We start from the raw sequence: 18,149 nt of genomic DNA on the forward strand, positions 1-18,149 counted from the left end.
TGTTTACTTCATGAAAATATTCTATATATTGAGCACATAGATATCTGTGGGTGATCTGGGAGATTATTTCTGCTTAACTGTATAATTTTGATGAATAGAAATAATACTAGGATATTTTATATTACTCAGACTGACAAAGGAAAGTAATAGTATTCTCAGTCACAAATACAGCTAATTTTAGACTTCAGAACAAATTCAAAGCAAACCAAGTGCCCTAGAGACAAATATCTGGTTGTCCCTAGAGACAAATGCATGAGGTCATTTTCCCAGGTCTTTGTTGCAGATTCAAGATCAGGCTTGAGGCAACTTTGGTAGACATAAAGTTCATGCAGTAATAGAGTTTCTACATGTACTCCCTATTACTCAAGGTCCAGCTAATGGTTATTTTCTGTCTGGTAACCCTCACCATCTTAGTGCTGTGTGTATGGCCAAGTGATACTCACTGGCCAGTCAAAGTGACATCCCTAGTCTGAGAAAAACCGTGTGACCTATCTTAAGTTATGAGAATAAGTTCGGCCCCAAAATGTAACACATATTTGTCCAGAGTTTGGTGGTGAAAGGAAGTAATGTAGAGTGAAGTGGGGACCGTATTAAGGCTATGCAGGAGAGGTATGTAGAGCTAATTAGAGAGAAGCTGCTGTGTAGCGCAATGAAGAGGTATTTAGATCTATGTAGAGATCTGCTATGTAAAGAGCTGGGAAAGGTGTGTGTGTGTGTGTGTCTGTGTGTGTGCGCGCGCGCGCACACGCGCGCACGTGTATGCGCACATCCCTCTAAGAGGGATGTAGCTAATTGAGCAGAGAAAGAAATGTGAGAGAAAGAAGTGTGTGTGTGCGTGTGTGTGTGTGCGTGTTGGGTGAAGAATGTGACTGTGTGAAAAGAGATGTATAGAGATGTATGGCTGTGCAGGAGACAGTATGTAAAAAAAAGATACGTAACATATGTAAATCTGTAGATATACTGTCAAGACAGAGAGACAGAGAGATTATTTAACACAAAGTAAAATAGAATGTTACCATCAGGCAAACTTGTGCTTGTACCTTTTCTCTTAAGTTACCATCAGAATGTACGTGTGTGTGTGTGTGTGTGTGTGTGTGTATGTGTGTGTGTACCCTGGAGGCCACCTTGGAATGGGATCTCCAAAAGGCCACCTTAACCTTCCCCCTCAGTGCTGGGATTAAAGTAGTTCTTGATTAAAGTAGCATACTATCACTTCTGCTTAGATTTAATTGAAATTAAGTCTTAAAATAACAATGTTATCTGAGCCTTAATCATTAATATGGACTGGCTAATAATAAAGTGTTTATGACAAAAGAAAAAAAGTTCTTGAACTACCTCCTCATAGATTTGTTGTTCTTTACAACAAAGTATGTTGTCTAGGTTCCTCATGTAGTTGGGATATTATGTACTTTCAGTCTACATCCCAGATGCTTCAGTACCAAAAGAGATGTCTGCTTTAATTTAGGGTTTCCTAAAATCAGGACTAATGAGTGAGCTGAAGGATTCATGAGTCCAGTTATGACACAAATATTGTAAACTGGTTCACTTTGATGTTTCTCAGCAATCCAGGCTATCAGAAGGGACAGAAAGTAAGTGGCATAGAGCAGGAGGAAAGAGACCATAATTTTCATGGCATTCATGTGTGCCTTGGTACTGGGGTCTTTGTGTCCTCTGGAACTGAGCTGCATCTTCTGCAGATGTTTCCACAAAGAGAAGATTAGCAGGAGATAGGATATCAAAGCCAATGAAAACGGTATTACAGAGAATAAAGTCATGTTAAATAAGATCAGCTCTGAAAACATAGCAAATCTCACACCCATAAAATTCACCGTTGTGTTTCCTCCATATTGATGGATCCTCTCTTCAAGAGTGATGCTTGTTTGCATCAGATTTGCAAGCAAGAAGGCCAAGCTTCCCAGCATCACCCCCACAATCAGTTTTTTAAGTCTCCATTTCCAGTAGAGGAAGATCTGCCAGGAGAAGTTAGCTATCCTGAATAAACAAAAGATGCCGAGGGCTGTGGAGAGCCAGAGACTGAAGTGGCTAGATAGTATACAGCATAACATAATTATTTTTAATTCTTCTCTGGTTATAAACGCAATTGATTGAGTTTTGACCCAAATATATAGTGTTTCCCAGATGAGAGTAATTCTGGAAATTGCCAAGGTAATGAGGATTTGGTCATTTGGGGAAAGCTCCCTTTTGTTGACCCAGTCTATGCAGTTTTTCAACACTATCAATCCATTGCTCAAATTCCCCAAAATGAACTCTGCAATAACTATGGTGGTACAGATGCTGTGCAGGACAGGTCCCATGCTCAAACAGAGAAAAGTCAAAATCAGATAGCGCTGCTCCTCTGGGCTGCTTAAATGCCGGGCGTGAGGTCCAATGCGCAGCTAAATTCTCCCTCCTCTTTGTCCTGCCCCTTCTCTAATCTCTGATTTTTAAGGCACGGCAGCCATCTCCCATTTGGCATTTACACACATTCTTGTTAAATATTTTTTCTGCAGTTCTCCGCTGAGTCCTGGCCGGCGTTTTTATATATCTGTCATGGGCTGAAATATTCAGCAGACGATTTAGAATGTGAGGACAACTCATATTTGTTGATATGCAAATCAAGAAAGATTCTTTCCCACTCTTTTGCATCTCTGGCCTTTTTCAAGATTAGAAAATTTGGTTGTACCACCTCAAGTTCTGAAGAATAAAGGTTAAAAAAGTCTGATTCAAAAACTAAGAAGTTTTAAAAAAAAAGTTTCATGCTCAGAAGAAAAGCGGAAAGCAGAATTCAAAAATACAGAGTGAAGTAAGATGATTTGAATTCGAAATTCATGTTAATAAAATACTTTACTGTTTTAACGTTGACTAATATATCATTATTTCTTCTAGAATTTCCATAATAAATTAGCAATTTCTGAATTGGAAAGCTTTGCATTTTCTTAATCACTCAAACTCTGCCACGTGGTATACAGAACACCTACACATCTACAATTAATTTTTAAAATTTGGTTTATAAGTTAAAGGAGTTATATTGTTTCCAGTGCCAGGGGACATAGTGCCTTTCTACATTCTCAATCTTATATATCAATGTCAATATCAAGGAAGTTCAAAGTCCAATACAAAAGGGAATGATGGAGTTTGGGAGACATAAATGGTTCTCCAACTAGCTGAGTAGGCAAGCTTCGGATGTCAGCAGCCTCGATGAGCAGGGTGACAGAAAGAGAAGGCATCAGTAAACAATGTGAGTAAAGTAATGGGGTATGAGTAAAGTAACTGGGATTTTCAAAGATATTTGCAACTGTCAAGTGCTAACATCTCAAAAAGCAATCCTCAAAATGCTTGCAAATGCTTAATTCAAACTGGATGGGGCAAGTATTTGGGAGCCTCAAATAGTCCCAAAACCTGACAAGCAAAATTAAGACAATAACAACACATTGCTAAATCATTTCAGCATTACTTTTTCTCACTCTATTTGGGGGGAAGGAATTCTAGATGTGGTTCTCCTAACCTTAGGTTGTCTGACTTAAAGGCCAAGGTAGGTGGTTATCTACTTCTCTAGTAGTCATCTTGCTTTCTAGGGTAGAAAGGACATAGGCACTGTAGAACCCTGTGAGCAAGTTGTCTGAGTGTGAAGCCTTTAAAAAGGTTTGAAAAGAACTAATCTCATTAAGAGGACAATTATTTTTCTTCCAATTTCCTAATCTCCTCTTCAGCTGTGTCACCTCTTCCCTTTTGGATTAGAGTGGTTTGCTTTAGGTTGTAAAATAGGTTGTAAAATGGGAGTTCCTGTTTAAGTCAGAATCTTCCCTTAAAGAAGGTCACAATCTTTGTATGGACATGAGACCCACGTAATGTAACCACCTATCAGTGATATTTGTGAAGTCTGGATCAACCACCCATGCCAGTCCAGCCAGAGTATGCTTCCATATTGATATTAATAACCCCCAAATGGTGTGTGGGAAGCAGAGAGTTGGGGAACCCCCTTTCTATCTCACTTGCCAACTCAAGACTGTCTTCATGATAGTTCTATATTCACCGAGGCAAAATACATGTTCTATAGTAATTTCTTTTACCTTAATATATTTACAACTTCTGATATACTCTAATGGATGTTATATATACTGTGTTGGAGCTTCTAATTTTAATCTCACTTGTCTGAAAATACTACTTTCTATCTTTTGATTCGAGGAGAAATGAGAGTTTTCTTGTATATCTAGGGGAAAAATGTAATGATATTCCCTAGACCTTAACAACACTCATGATCTTCACACATTGGTCACCTAAAGGGCAGCACAGACTTTACATGTCAGGAAATGTGACTGACACTACAGTTTGTCGCATAATAAGTGCTAAGAGTTATGGGATGAGGGGCTGCATTACAGTGTGAGCATTACAGAGAGTTCATTGCTCACAGTCCTGGAAGGATTTCATAGGTAAAAGCTGTGGGAAAATAAACCAGAGTAAATTAAAGTGGTTTCCTATAAACATGGAAACACAATCAATTACAGGGAGAAAATCACAAAAACCTTTCTCAGTGTCTGAAGGATAATGAAGAAGTGAATGGCATTGTATAAAAAATTTGACTATTTCCAACATTTTCCTTCCCTTGAACTGAAGATGTATGACAAGTGCTTTGTTTTTCTTACTCTCCTTCACTTAAGATTTACTTAGCAACCCAGTACATTCCAATATATTTCCCGAAATTTTATGTGATAATTTTATACAGAGAATAATTTGCGTGCACTGACAAACAAGTCAATTAAATGATAATAAACATGCCATTATGTTTGTGAGTGTGTGTGTGTGTGTGTTTGTAAAACATGTGTGTGTGTGTGTGTGTTTGTAAAACTAACAATTAAAGACTAAAATGTGAAAGGGACAAGAGGGCATGTGAGCTGGGGGGGGGAAGACAAGGAAGAAGTGATGTAATTATATTTTAATTTTAAAATATGTGTCAGCAGTGGCATTTCTACTCTATTGCCCCTATAGACAATCTAATATCTAATCTTGATCCTTTAACCTCAGGCTCTTAAGTGCTGACATTATAGGTATGTACCAATAAGCCTAGCTACATTTAATAATCTTTTCTTGTTCATCAGGAATTGAGTTTATGTGTCTATTAGCCTCTGAGAAAGACTATTATTGTAAATCCCTGCTCCGTGGCATGCATTTTGATACCTGGTATTGTAATCTTGATAAAAAAACAATTATGTCTTAGGAGGTCATAGTACTAAGGTAGAACCTCCTAGTGTTCTTTTGATAATTGGTCATGATGTCAAATTACCTTCCAAGTGTTATTGTTTATATCTGTCAGCCTAGTTGCTCAGCATTGATCACTGAGTCTTCTTTTTACAACTGGGCAACAGCTAGTGGGGATTTCTATAAATGATAGAAGTGTTAATAATAACAGACTTGACCTTAAATGGGATATCTTTATTGACTTTTCCAGACCAATGCTTAGGGAACATTCTGGAAGACGATGGAAAAAAAACACAAAAGATCTGGAGGCTATGAAAAAATTCTTCTGGATAGGAAATGACTGATGTATTCAACTGTAAACAGTTTTTTTTTCCTGGCATTTCTTTTCAAATTTTTACTTTTTTTTATACTGTAATAGAATTTATTAGGAGGTATTTATAATACAGAGAAAAATAAAGAAACAATAAATTTCAACATAGTGGAAACAACTATTTTAAATTTTTACATCTTTATGAATAAATTTATTTAATTATCCTCTGTATAAAATTTCTAATTTTCTGCATATAATTTATACATGGGAAAATGCAGTGTTATGAGCTTAAGCAAAATATGCTAAAATCTAAGTGCCTAACTTAGATTATATATATATATATATGTATATATATATATACATATATATATGTGTATATATATCTCATTAAGAAACTTCTTAATGATTTAAAAGTACACATAATTTCCCCCTTTCCTTTCAACAACCCCATTTGTACCTCCCCCTCCCTCTTAAGTTCATTCCATCTCTTTCTTTAAAAAAGCACTATTGTAAACACACATATACACAAAAACATATAAATGCAACCCTTGTGTCCATTTAGTGTGTTTATATGTATAAGGTTTTAGGACTGACCACTTGGTATTCGATAACCAATTAGTGAGTTCAATGAGAGGCGGCCATGCTATACTGCCTAAGGCCTAACAACAGTCACTGTCTGGGGTTCTGACCGTGCCTAGCTAATGAGGATGACTATCCAATGACTATTTATTTTTCAAGTGACTCCCAAGATCTGTGTAGTTGACTTTGTTCCTCTGCACCCCCTCTCCCAAGGCAGCCAGCTGTTAGGAGCCAGCAACTCTTGATGGGTTTTGTTTACAGCAACTTTATTTTGAGTGCCCAAGGCAAGAAAACATGTGCATCATCTGGAGGGTTATCAAACAACTGTGCTTTATCCATAAATGAAATACAATTCAGTGACAAAATATGGATTAATCTCAATAACCTTATGTTGAATGAAAGAAGACACTTTCTTATCTACCATCTGTCCCTCCAAGGTATCATTCTAAGAAAGAAAACTCTCTAAGAACAGATATCACATTGTTTTTCAGTAATCACGGAATCATAAGGACTATTCACAAAGGACTTCTAGCCTCTGCGGGACCTGTGCTCATATGACTACCACACTCATTACTGAGGACAGAAATCAGTATTTTAAAAATGTGATTGGAATTTGTAAAATATTTTATATAACTTAGTCCCCAAATTAAATCTTCTAAAGTTTTATGAGCTTAGTTGCCGGATGATAGAAAGATGGCAAGGTATGGTGATGATTGCTTTTTCTTTATAAGATGAACAAAAATGTTTGAACCATCCCATATGATTTGGGTTTTAATTTTATTCTTTTGGCTTTTTGTAGATAATATAAAGTATCCACTGAAGAGATCTTTCTTCTCTTGAATGAGTCCACAATGTTTACTATTGCTATGAATCCATTTCCCAAGATTCCAGATATTAATTCTGCAAAGAAAGTGGCCCTAAGAAGATTCTGTATGAGAGCACCCATTGTCCAAAAATAATCCAAGATATCTAACGCCACTCTTAAAGTTCCTTAATTCATTATTTTCAAGTGACAGTTGCATTTAATGATCAAATATTAAAAAATATTATCCCATTGATAACTGATTCACACAATGCTAAGCCATGTTTATTTAATTTCTTAGTTGTAATTATACAATATACTACAAAATAGCATAATATTAATTTATCATTTTACTTTGTGCTTTTTCCAAAAAAAGGCCTATATCCAAACTTACTAAATATATTCCATGTCCCCCCCCCTTCCCAAAAAGCCAGGTTTTCACTTCTGTTAACATCAATTGAGGCCATTCTTGCTTCAGTAATACTTATGAAGATACTGTCTCAAGGGTTCTTCTTAGTTAGTATTCCTTGGTGGAAAGCAGTTTCCAGCCATGGCTACCACAGTGAACTACTGAATATTTGTCGCAATAGTCATATCGATGAATTCAGCAAAATGATGCAGTCAAGTTAGGTACAGGACAATGACATTAGACTTGTTTATTATTCCTGTCATAAAGATAGCAGGATAGAATTATGAGATCCTCATTTGTGAGTCCAGCCTTTGTTCTGCTTTCCAGCTTCTCACAGTCTTGGGTGAGATGTAGGAGTGTGCCAGTTCTTCACACATTCTACCCAGCAGACTTGGGTAACCATGTCCAATGCCAGTCTATTCACAATAGCTAGGAAATAGAAATAACCTAAATGTTCTCAGGAGATGAATGGTTAATGAAAATTTTGCAAGTTGAAAATTGTAATTTCAATGACATGACAGAAATGTGGTTTTCACTCACTTCCTTTCAGGCAGAAAAGATAGATTCAGAGGGCAAACAGGGAAATAAGAACAGCTAGCCAATTCATGGGCTTATTATAAAGAGGTGGAACCAGAGTCCCCAGACAAGGCAACACTACACACTTGAATGGTACCTGTTAAGCAAAGATTGCATTTCCAAAGGTGAAACTAGCACCAAGAGAAATGGATGGATCTCACTCACGTCTTAGAAATGTTTAGTGCTCTTCCCAGTCCTGATGCTGGGATCATCAAAATCAGTACAATAGATTGATTTTGAAGAACTGAGCCCTAGGGAAATCATTTGTTTGTTTATTTCAGGAGTAAATTAAGAATTCAGAAAAAGAAAGAGAGGAAGGAAGGAAGGAAGAAGGAAGGAAGGAAGGAAGGAAGGAAGGAAGGAAGGAAGGGACAGAAAAGAAACCTGGGAGGCAGAGTCCAAAGAGGAAGCTGTAAATCAAAAGCTTAGCACCCTGTAAACTAAGTCAGCTCCCTTCAGTTCTGTCCTCACAGGTGAGGACAGAATTCTGGCATCACAAATTCATGAAGGCCCTGCAAAGGGCAAAGTAGGAAGGAGCTAAGGACAAAAGGTTTCCAAAGGCAGAGTCAAAACAAACTACAGAGATGATGGGAGAGCTCTGAATGCATTCTCTGAGGTTGCCGAACAATATGGAGAGTCAACTCCCCCACTTGTTTCTTAGCTTTGAGCTGATTTGGAGAAACAGATCTCAGGCATGGGAGTGGGGACCTGTAAGACCCCTTGACACTAGATCCTGAAATTTCAAGCTATAACCATGTGGTATTCTTCAAAATCGGTGGTTATTTAAGAACAACAACAAAATGTGTCCAGGAGAAGACAGAAGTTCACATTCTCAAGTATTTTCAGGTATTTGATTGGACCCAAAGATGATTTATGGTTCATCACAAAGGGAAGCTTTTGCTGTCAGAGGCCACTTGAACTGTGATTCATGCCATACTTTGATACTGAATGTGTAAGTGACATAGGTTTGCTAGTCTGTAACATTCTGCATTGCATTGTGACAATAATGTGACATTATTATAGGGTCAACAGGAAGACTGAAATCAAGTCTCTCTAGTGATACAAACCACTCTTAAGGGCTGGCTCCATGCCCAGCAGATAGTCAACACAAAACAAATTTAATGGAAGCTTTATGGATTGGTTCTTTGTCTCATAATATTTTGTCAGAGCTTTCTAAAAAAAAAAAAAAAATTTAACCTTACAGGCAGTATCCTGATTTTGTGTTTTCATGGGATTGATGTGTGTATGAATGTGTGCGTGTCTGCATCTATATATGTTTCTTTGGATCTTTCTATTTGTTTGTTGTTTGTTTTTTATCTTATCAGTATTCTGTAAATGTCAGACAGAAATGGTGTGGATTCAGATGGACTGGAGGTGGGATGATCTTCAAGAAGTTTGGGAAATAGAAAACCATAATTAGAATATTTTGTATATAAAAGAATCCTGTTTTTAGTAAGAGAAAAATAGAAAAAGGGCAAGTGAGAGAGAATTTACTATAGGTTTCTTTGTGCTTATAGGTCTGCTAAATGCATTGTGTGTATGTTTCTAATAATTCTCTTTATTTTCTGTTAGACAGGAAGAGTAATATTTTAATTAATTATTTTAACTGTTACTGGTTCTCTGTGGTTTCACATCTTGCATTCCAATCCAACTTATCTCCTTATCCCCTCAAATATGCCCTCTGTCCTTGCAACTTCCACCTAAAATTAAACAAATTTTTTTATTATATTTATTTTTTTTCTTATTTTACAAATGATCCCAGTTCCCTCATCCTCTCTCCCTCTCTCCCTCCTTCTCCCCCTTCCTCCACCCTCTCTCTCTCCCTCCCCCCCCCCTGGCTCCCTACCACCCTCCCATCAAAACAAAATCCAAACCAACTAAGGAAACCAAACAAAAACAAAAATATAAGAATGTCGTCATGGAAGCTGTAGTATAGCCTGATGCGTCACACAGATTACCCTTTAGTCCATTCATCTGCTGAATGTTCCTTGCTGAGTCATTGGTTTGGTTTGAGGCCTCTGGCTTCTGCTATGCTATCAATAATAGTCTCTTACATGGGCTGTTCTTGGATATCTTTTTCTTGTCTTGTGTAGTATAGTTCCTACAGTTTTTGATCTGTAGGTCTGTCTCCTTCCTATGCTCCAATACTTCATAGATGAGCTGGATATTGGGGTGGGCTAATTCATAGTCCTGGTTCTGGGCTTGGGTGGTAGCTGGGTTTGTCAGCCCACCAGCTTTGCCTCATCATCCCTACCAGGGAAAGTTCTCCAGCTCTGCCTCGGCTAGTTCTCCCAATGCTGCCTGCAGCAAGGAGTGGGAATAGTTATCTTTGTCTCAGGTCCTAGGATTCTTGTCACCCAGACTCACCACCATGGCCAGCTCTACTGTTTTGCTCAGGTGAGATGGAGGCCCTCTCTCCCAGTTGCCACAGGGGGCATAGGGAGCAGGGGCTCAATTCTCCTTCTCTAGTGCCTTCAGGCTTGCCTTGCCTGCAACCCTGACAGCAGGGCTAGCTCCAATGAGCTGCTCAGGCAGGGTTCAGGGCCCCGACAGTTCTGAAATTTGCTCTGTAGACCAGGCTGACCTTCAACTCACAGAGATCCATTTACCTCTGCCTCCTGAATATTGGGACTAAAGGTGTGCACCACCACTATCCAACAATTCTTGAAAAACCAAAATCTACATCAAACAAGTCTTCAATATGTGATTCCGAATTGACATCGAAAGAGGGGGTGGCTCATCACTGAAATCTATGTAAGCTTAGTTTTGGTTATACACACCTCTTCTTCGTCTACTCATCCTCTACCTGCTTAGATACCCCCAACCCCCAGTGTTCCTGTCTTCTACATTCTCATCCAGTATGGTCTAGTTGATAGAAAAAAAAAATTTGGAGGGCAGGGGAAAAGACAAAGAGAAAAGAGTATAAAATATCTGATGATTTCTAATCATGGCTTCTATAATTTCTTTAGAGCATTAAGACAGTATGAATGAAAAACTTTCATAAAATTGTATAATAGGTGAATCTATTTACAATATTTAACAACGTTTATTATTTTCATTGATAAAATAATGCTGGATTTTCTTCTACTACAAATGTGCTTAAATTCACAACTTTTATTCCTGGATATTAATATATTATTTATTGTTTTTGAGAATTTCATGAATGAGTATTGCATTTATGTCATTGTAACCCTTCCTCTGACCCCTAAATTCTCCCACTAATCCCTCTTAAATGCAAGACCTTATTTCTGTTATAATTATTTTCACTCACTCACACATACACATACACTGAGTCCATTTAGTTTTGCTTGTATATGCTCATATTGAGGGTTGACCAGCATTAGATAACTTGTCATACATCTAAAAAGATTTGATACATACATGTGATACAAAGAATAATGGGGAAAGCAATGATTTCTTGACACAAGCTAACGGTTTTAAATAATATTTAAAAATGGATTTTAAACTTACTATGTAGAAGATAAAGAAGTCAGTTATACCTGGCTTCATAATTCTGAAAAATGTAAATCATATTTTGACTAATGATATGGGTTTTGTGAAAATAATATTAGAGGAATGCTGTAGACAGGTTTTCTTGTATATTTTACACATGTCCACAAACAAAAATTATCTCTAATTTAGTAGTCATAGATATAAATATCTTCTGGAAGCGTCTTTAGAAACAGTTCACACTGTCCGTGTTTTCAAAGGCAATAGGAAGCGTACAATGCTAGAGTCCCTGCTCCCAGTCACAGCACTTCTTAAATGGCGGTGGGAGGGATTTGAGGTTTCCGTTCTTTCAGCCAGAGCCTTGTTGTCACCTGCACCATCGCTGACACAAAGGCCTGTTTGATCTTCTTGTTTCCCCATATCAGTATGTAGGAATGGCTTGAAGGATACAAACTTCCAATAATTTGGCAAATCAGGTGGACTGGCTCATCCAGAGACTTCGTATAATTATAACCTGATATGATCAGAGACAGAATGAACATGGAAAATAACAACAGAAAGGAGACTACAGCTTGCAAAGCCTTAATGTGGGCCGTAGTGCTTGGATCGTGGAACCCTTTTCCATAAAGCTTCATTGTCTTAAGGTGTTTACACAGAGAATAGATTAACAGCAGAAAACAGATCATAGACATGGTGAAGGGAATGACATTTAGCGTGATTGCCATCATAACTGTAAGGTTTATGACATGAGCCAATTTGGTCTTCTCAGTCAAATTGCCTTTGATACCATTCACTTGGACTTTCTCGAACATGGTTGCCATCATGAGATTAGGAAGCAATAACACCAAACTCCCCAAAAGTACAACTATAATGACACTCTTTATTTTTCCCTTTAGGCCAAGGAAAATAAGGTTCGAGAAATTGCCTATCTTCAGCAAATACAGTATGCTGAGTATCGTTGCCAGCCAGGTATGAAAATGGTTTGTTACAGCCCAGACAAAATAAACAATAAATCTTACTTGTCTAGTTAATAAAGTTGGAATAAACACAGTTGAGCACCAATTCATGAATATTACCCAAAGAAAAGCAAGCCTGAAGATGGACAGAGCAGTGAGAATTCTATCAGCTAAGGAGATTTTTCTTCTCTTGATGCAGTCGGTAAAGTTTACCAGAACAATGAAGACATTGGCAACGCTTCCAAGGGTAATTTCTGCCATCACTGTGATGGCTGCAATGATGTGAAAAAAATTCATTACGTCTGAACAAATAGTTTTCAAGAGAGGAAAAAAATAAATGCAGCTCTTGTGTCACTGGTTGTGGTTTTGTGAACACACTGATTCTGTGTTCTTCATTTATAGCCAGCGCAGATCATGCTGTTTTTAAATACCACAGCCAATGTCAAGTGCGAAAGCAACCCCATGAGCTGGTGAATGAGTTTGGTGCTTTTTTTTTTTTTTTTTTTTTTTTTTATAGAAACCAGAATACTTGCAAAGCAGTTCAAATGGATTTTATTCATACGCCCTTCTAAGAACTGGTGTATTTCAGAGCTGAGCTTGAAGGGAAGCTACACTCTCATTGACAAGCATGCAAATAAACAAAAAAAAATGGATTTGGTTTAAAACCATTTCCTTCTGCTTAAGCCCATCATAATTTGTGTTCATCTATGTTACTGATTTGTTATTAAAATTTTAAATATCAGTACAAAAGATATGCAATGAGTTTGTAAATCCTTTTCGCTATTTTGGCTAGATATATAGGTATTGCCAGTATGGATTTACTTACTGTTAAACGACAGATTTAAATATTAAAACTATATGAAAATTTCCTAACCAAATGGTCAAGGCCTATGCTTGGGGCACCAGGATGGCTAATACTTCACACAGTCTGATAACTGATGAAAACACCTATCACCTATGCCTAATTTTTCCTTAAAAGCTGACAAGAGAATCCCACACCTGACAGAAGGCTGATCTCCAAAATATACAAAGAACCTATGAAGCTAGTCAACAAAACACTAAATAATCCAATTAAAAAGCAGGGTACATAACTAAATAGAGAATTCTCAATAGCAGAATCTAAAATGGCTGAATGACACTTAAGAAAATGCTCAACATCCTTAGCCAGCAGGGAAATGCAAATCAAAACAATTCCGAGATACCATATTACACATGTCAGAATGGCTAAAATCAAAAACACCAAGGAGAGTTTATGCTGGAGAGGAGAAATGGGAGCGCTCCTCCACTGCTAGTGCGAGTGCTAACTTGTACAGCCACTTTGGAAATCAGTATGGGGGGGGGGTTGCTCAGGAAAATGAGAATCAGTCTACTTCAAGATCTAGCAACTCCACTCTTAGACATATACCCAAAAGATGCACATTCATAAAACAAGGACATCTGAGGAACTGTGTTCATAGCAGCATCATTTGTAATAGCAGAACCTGGAAGCAACTAGATGCCCCTCAACCGAAGGATGGATAAAGAAAATGTGGTACATTTACACAATGGAGTACTACTCAGTGGCGGGGGGAGGAGGGGACCAAGAACAATGGAGTCTTGAAATTCTCAGGCAAATGTATGAAACTGAAAGAAACCATCCTGAGTGAGGTAACCCAGTCCCAAAAAGCAAACATGATATGTACTTACTCATATATGGATTTTAGACATAGAGCAAAGGATCACCAGCCTACAATCCACACCACCAATAAAGCTAGGAAACAAGGAGGACCCTAAGAGAGACACATGGTCCCCTGGAGAAGGGAAAAGGGACAAAATCTCCTGAGCAAACTGAGAGCATGGGAAGAGGGGAAAGACAGTTAGGAAAAAGAGATGGAGAGATAGGGAGCAGGAAAATTGAGTCAGGGAAAGAATAGAGGAGAGCAAGAAAACAGATACCATAATCAAGGGAGCCATTATAGGTTTAAAGAGAAGTCTGGCACTGGGGAAATGAACGGAGACCTACAAGAATGACCCCAACTAACAAACTAAGCAACAGTGGAGAGGCTACCTTAAATGCCCTTCCCCAATAATGAGATTGATAACTAACTTATATGTCATCCTAGAGCCTTCATCCAGTAGCTGATGGAAGTAGAAGCAGACACCCACAGCTAAACACTGAGCCAAACTCCTGGAGTCCATTTGCAGAGAGGGAAGAGTGATGAGCAAAGGGATCAAGACCATGGTGGAGAAACCCACAGGAACAGCTGACCTGAACAAGGGGGAGCTCATGGATTCCAGACTGACAGCTTGGGAACCAGCATAGGACAGAACCAGGCCTGCTACAAGTGGGTGTCAGCTAGGAAGCCTGGGCAGTCTATGGGGCTTCTGGTAGTGAATCATTATTTATCCCTAATTTAGGAATGGTCTTTGGGAGCTGTAACATATAGAGGGATACTCTCTCAGCGTCCACAGGGGATGTGACAGACTTTGATGATTCCTCATAGAAGGACTTACTCTCCCTGGGGATCAGAAATGGGATGGGAAAGGAGCTCCATGGGGGACACGGGAGGATGGGAGGGAGAGAGAATTGGGATTGACAGACAGGCTCCCTCATCTCTCATGCATCTTTCATCCATAGGAGAATCATTGAACTGTAGTCTCCTAAACTTAAGACTAATTTCAAAGATATCATGTAAGTTTAAAGAGGTCATTTGTTGTACTTCCAGCCATTTGATCCAGTATAAATATATATAACATACAAATATTTTCAAATATATGTACTATGGTTAGATATTTATATAATTGTTCACTTAGGTATAGTTAATATATTTAAATATCATTTGATTCAAATAATAAACAGTATTTTGAAATAATTACTTGTTAAACTCTTTTTAAATTTTATTTTACTATTTTGTGTGAATGAGTGTTTTGTCTGCATGTATGTTGGTGGATCACATGTGTGTCTGGTGACTGTGGGATGGAAGCCTCCATGTGGGTGCTGGGAATCAAACCCAGACCCTTTCCAAGAATGAGTGCTCTTAACCACTGAACTAACTCTCTGGCCTCAACAGTTTTCCAGAGATTTCTCAAAACAAAACAAATAAAGCATGTGTTTGTCCTTGTGGAGTTAAGGCTTGATATATAAATATTCAGTTTCTAATCTAACTGATTTTGATGACTTAATTTTTAAAATTAGTATGTGTTAAAATGGTTTAATTTATGCATTCTATTTTTTCAGTTTTTATAATTAGTTTTAGCAAAAGCTGTTGAAGTCATACTTCAAAGATGGAAAACCAGGCACTTGGGTTTACACGGCTGTATTATAAGTTTTTATTTATTTATTTTATTTACTTATTTGGTTTTTCAAGACAGGGTTTCTCTGTGTAGCTTTGTAGACCAGGCTAGCCTCAAACTCACAGACTCTACCTCCTGAGTGCTGGGATTAAAGCATGTGTCACCACAGCTCAGCAATATAGGCTTTTTTGGTTTTTTTTTTTTTTTTTTTTTTTTTTTTTTTGTAACTGCTTACGAGTAAAATGCAAGTAAAAATAACATCTTCATTATCAACAACAGTGACAATTCCCTTCCATATTGAAAACAAACAAAATCTTAAAATATGTTGAGTAGAAAATACATTTTAGGAACATTTTTTATAAAGAAAAATTACAAATTCATCCAATAGTAATAATTTCCCTACAGATTAAGCATACGTGATGTGCTTGCTTTGGGGATGGCATGCATGTTCTTCTGTCTGATATGTCTGATAAGGTTTGGTATTGCTAACCCAAAATTTCAAAACTTGTTAACTTGGTTTACTACTAATAGAGTAAAAGTATTCCCATATAAAACATGCAAATGTAAATGTGTTTGCTCAAGTAAACCAAAAAAAAAAAAAAAAAATCTTGAAACAATAGCTGTCAGGGGTGATAGCACATTCCTGGATCCCAGCACTTGAAAGACAGTGATAAGGGATAACTTCGAGTCCAAGGCCAGCGTAGCTGGACAGTGGCTCCCATTCCAACCAAAGCTACATAGACAGACCTTGCCTCAAAGCCAAACAAAAATTTAATGTAAAACAGTGATTATTTCTATAGGATATTATCTTAAATTAATTAAATTACACTCTCCATCAGTTATAGAGAGCTAGGATTTTCAAATTTGACCCAGATTTTACAGATAATACCTTTGGAACAGATGGCCCTGATTTAACCATTTAGAAACTACTATAAATTATGTATTTTTATTACATTTTGTGTTCTCCTTTTTTACCTCTTTTTTAATATATTGTATGTTGGTGGTGATTATTTTTATACCCTATTCTATGAATGAAAATAGAAGAGAAATGATGATGTAATTGAGTAGATCATTGTAATTTTCAAAAATTAATGGGTTTACATGGCAATGTAATTATGAAGGTGACCAAAATTCTCTCTTTCTGAATTTCATAGTTTGACACATCACACATGAAGTAGGTAGAGTATGATCCACCTACCATGATGATTATTCACAATTAGTCAACAGTAAATAACATTTATAGAAGGATGTAATCCAGGGGAGATGTTCAGCCCAGATAAAAGACTAACGGCAGACCAAAGAAATCACTTCACTTACATATAGCTTAGTAAACCAGTAAGTTTCTTTGGGTTGCTTATGGGAGAATAGATTACTTACAGTACCATGGTTGTCTAAACCTATCTCAGCACCAGTCAGGACTTAGGAAAGATGCTGAATTTGCTGGGAGCTCATCAAATCAGTAGAAGAGTCTACTTGAGCCTTGTGGATTCCAGGAGCATTGTGAACCTTGTGTTTACATCCTGGTATTATGAGCTTCTCCCATCCCTCCAAGATGGGCTGTTTCAACATGAAGTATAGGAAAATGACAGAGGCTGTTACTTTGCCCAGGTTGGGACTGCTCTCTTATACTAGGTTCAACAGACCAAATAAAAGGAGTTACTCATGCTGTAATTCCACATCGTGACATGCAACAGAGTTGTTAAACATGAGCAAGAGGGCAGAAGAGAGAGAAAGGAGAGGAGGAGGAAGAGAATCGAGTTTGGTAAATACAATATTTAAAAAAATATTTTGCTTATAAAAAATATTTGAAATGATCAATTTTTGACTAACAATTGATCAAATGATAGATGATCAGTCTTTGGTTTTTCATTTTTATTTATGAACCCTTGTTTTTTAAACTGTATTCTGTCTATAGAGCTAATGCCCACTCTCAGAGTATCAGAATGCATGTTTCATTTTGTAGAACTATATTCCAAACTATATTTGCAAATAAGAGCCAATTAAAATCTATAAATTTGTTGCACTATTGTCTCTTGACATAATGGAACTTAAATAAGGTACAATCTAAGCCTAGGCTGGAGAACTTCTTGTCACATCTGTTTCTGGAGATCTGAGTCACAATCTTGGGTAGAAGTATAGATAAATAGACTTGGTTCAGTGATCCTTTGCTTTCCTAACTGTTTCAGCTCTCAAAGGAGGAAAACCTAACTCACAGAAAGAACAAAACATGACAGGGTTTCTGGTTGTTAGTGGAAAGCCACTGTCATTTGAATTGATTTGCAATGCAAATTAGATGCCTAACATAAAAGGGAGCATTTCTTTGTTATGTGGGAGGGGGTTTTGTTTGTTTCTATTTTTTCATCTTGTTTTTTTTTTTTTTTTTTTTCAAGACAGGGTCTCTCTGTGTAACAGCTCTGGCTATCCTGGAACTCACTTTGCAGACCATGCTAGCCGCAAACTCCCAAATATCTTCCTGCCTCTGCCTCCTGAGTGCTGGGATTATAGGCTTGTTCGACCACTGCCTAGCTGGTATTCTATTTTTAATTTTAATTAGAGGGTGAGGATAAACTTACAAGAGCTGAATAAATAGACTAAGTC

The 18,149-nt window shown here is 37.4% G+C and overlaps 2 protein-coding genes across 2 annotated transcripts; both read right to left on the reverse strand.

The window, feature by feature from the left end:
* Positions 1-1,385: 1,385 nt before the first annotated feature.
* Positions 1,386-2,315, reverse strand: LOC127213017 (taste receptor type 2 member 124). The gene has a single exon (XM_051173247.1). The coding sequence runs from the start codon at positions 2,313-2,315 to the stop codon at positions 1,386-1,388; it is 930 nt and encodes a 309-aa protein (XP_051029204.1).
* Positions 2,316-11,633: 9,318 nt separating this feature from the next.
* Positions 11,634-17,230, reverse strand: LOC127212912 (taste receptor type 2 member 136-like). Its single transcript, XM_051173104.1, is given in 3 exon segments — positions 11,634-12,614; positions 12,616-12,668; positions 17,212-17,230. Coding segments are annotated over 3 exon segments (1,053 nt in total).
* Between the last annotated feature and the right edge of the window lie 919 nt (positions 17,231-18,149).

This window comes from Phodopus roborovskii, unplaced genomic scaffold (assembly GCF_943737965.1).
Source record: "Phodopus roborovskii unplaced genomic scaffold, PHOROB, whole genome shotgun sequence".
In the NCBI taxonomy this organism is placed as follows: domain Eukaryota; kingdom Metazoa; phylum Chordata; class Mammalia; order Rodentia; family Cricetidae; genus Phodopus; species Phodopus roborovskii.

What these genes read in the sequence shown, in the direction of transcription:
- LOC127213017 (XM_051173247.1), bottom strand. Translation starts at nt 2,315, where the DNA reads ATGGGACCTGTCCTGCACAGCATCTGTACCACCATAGTTATTGCAGAG.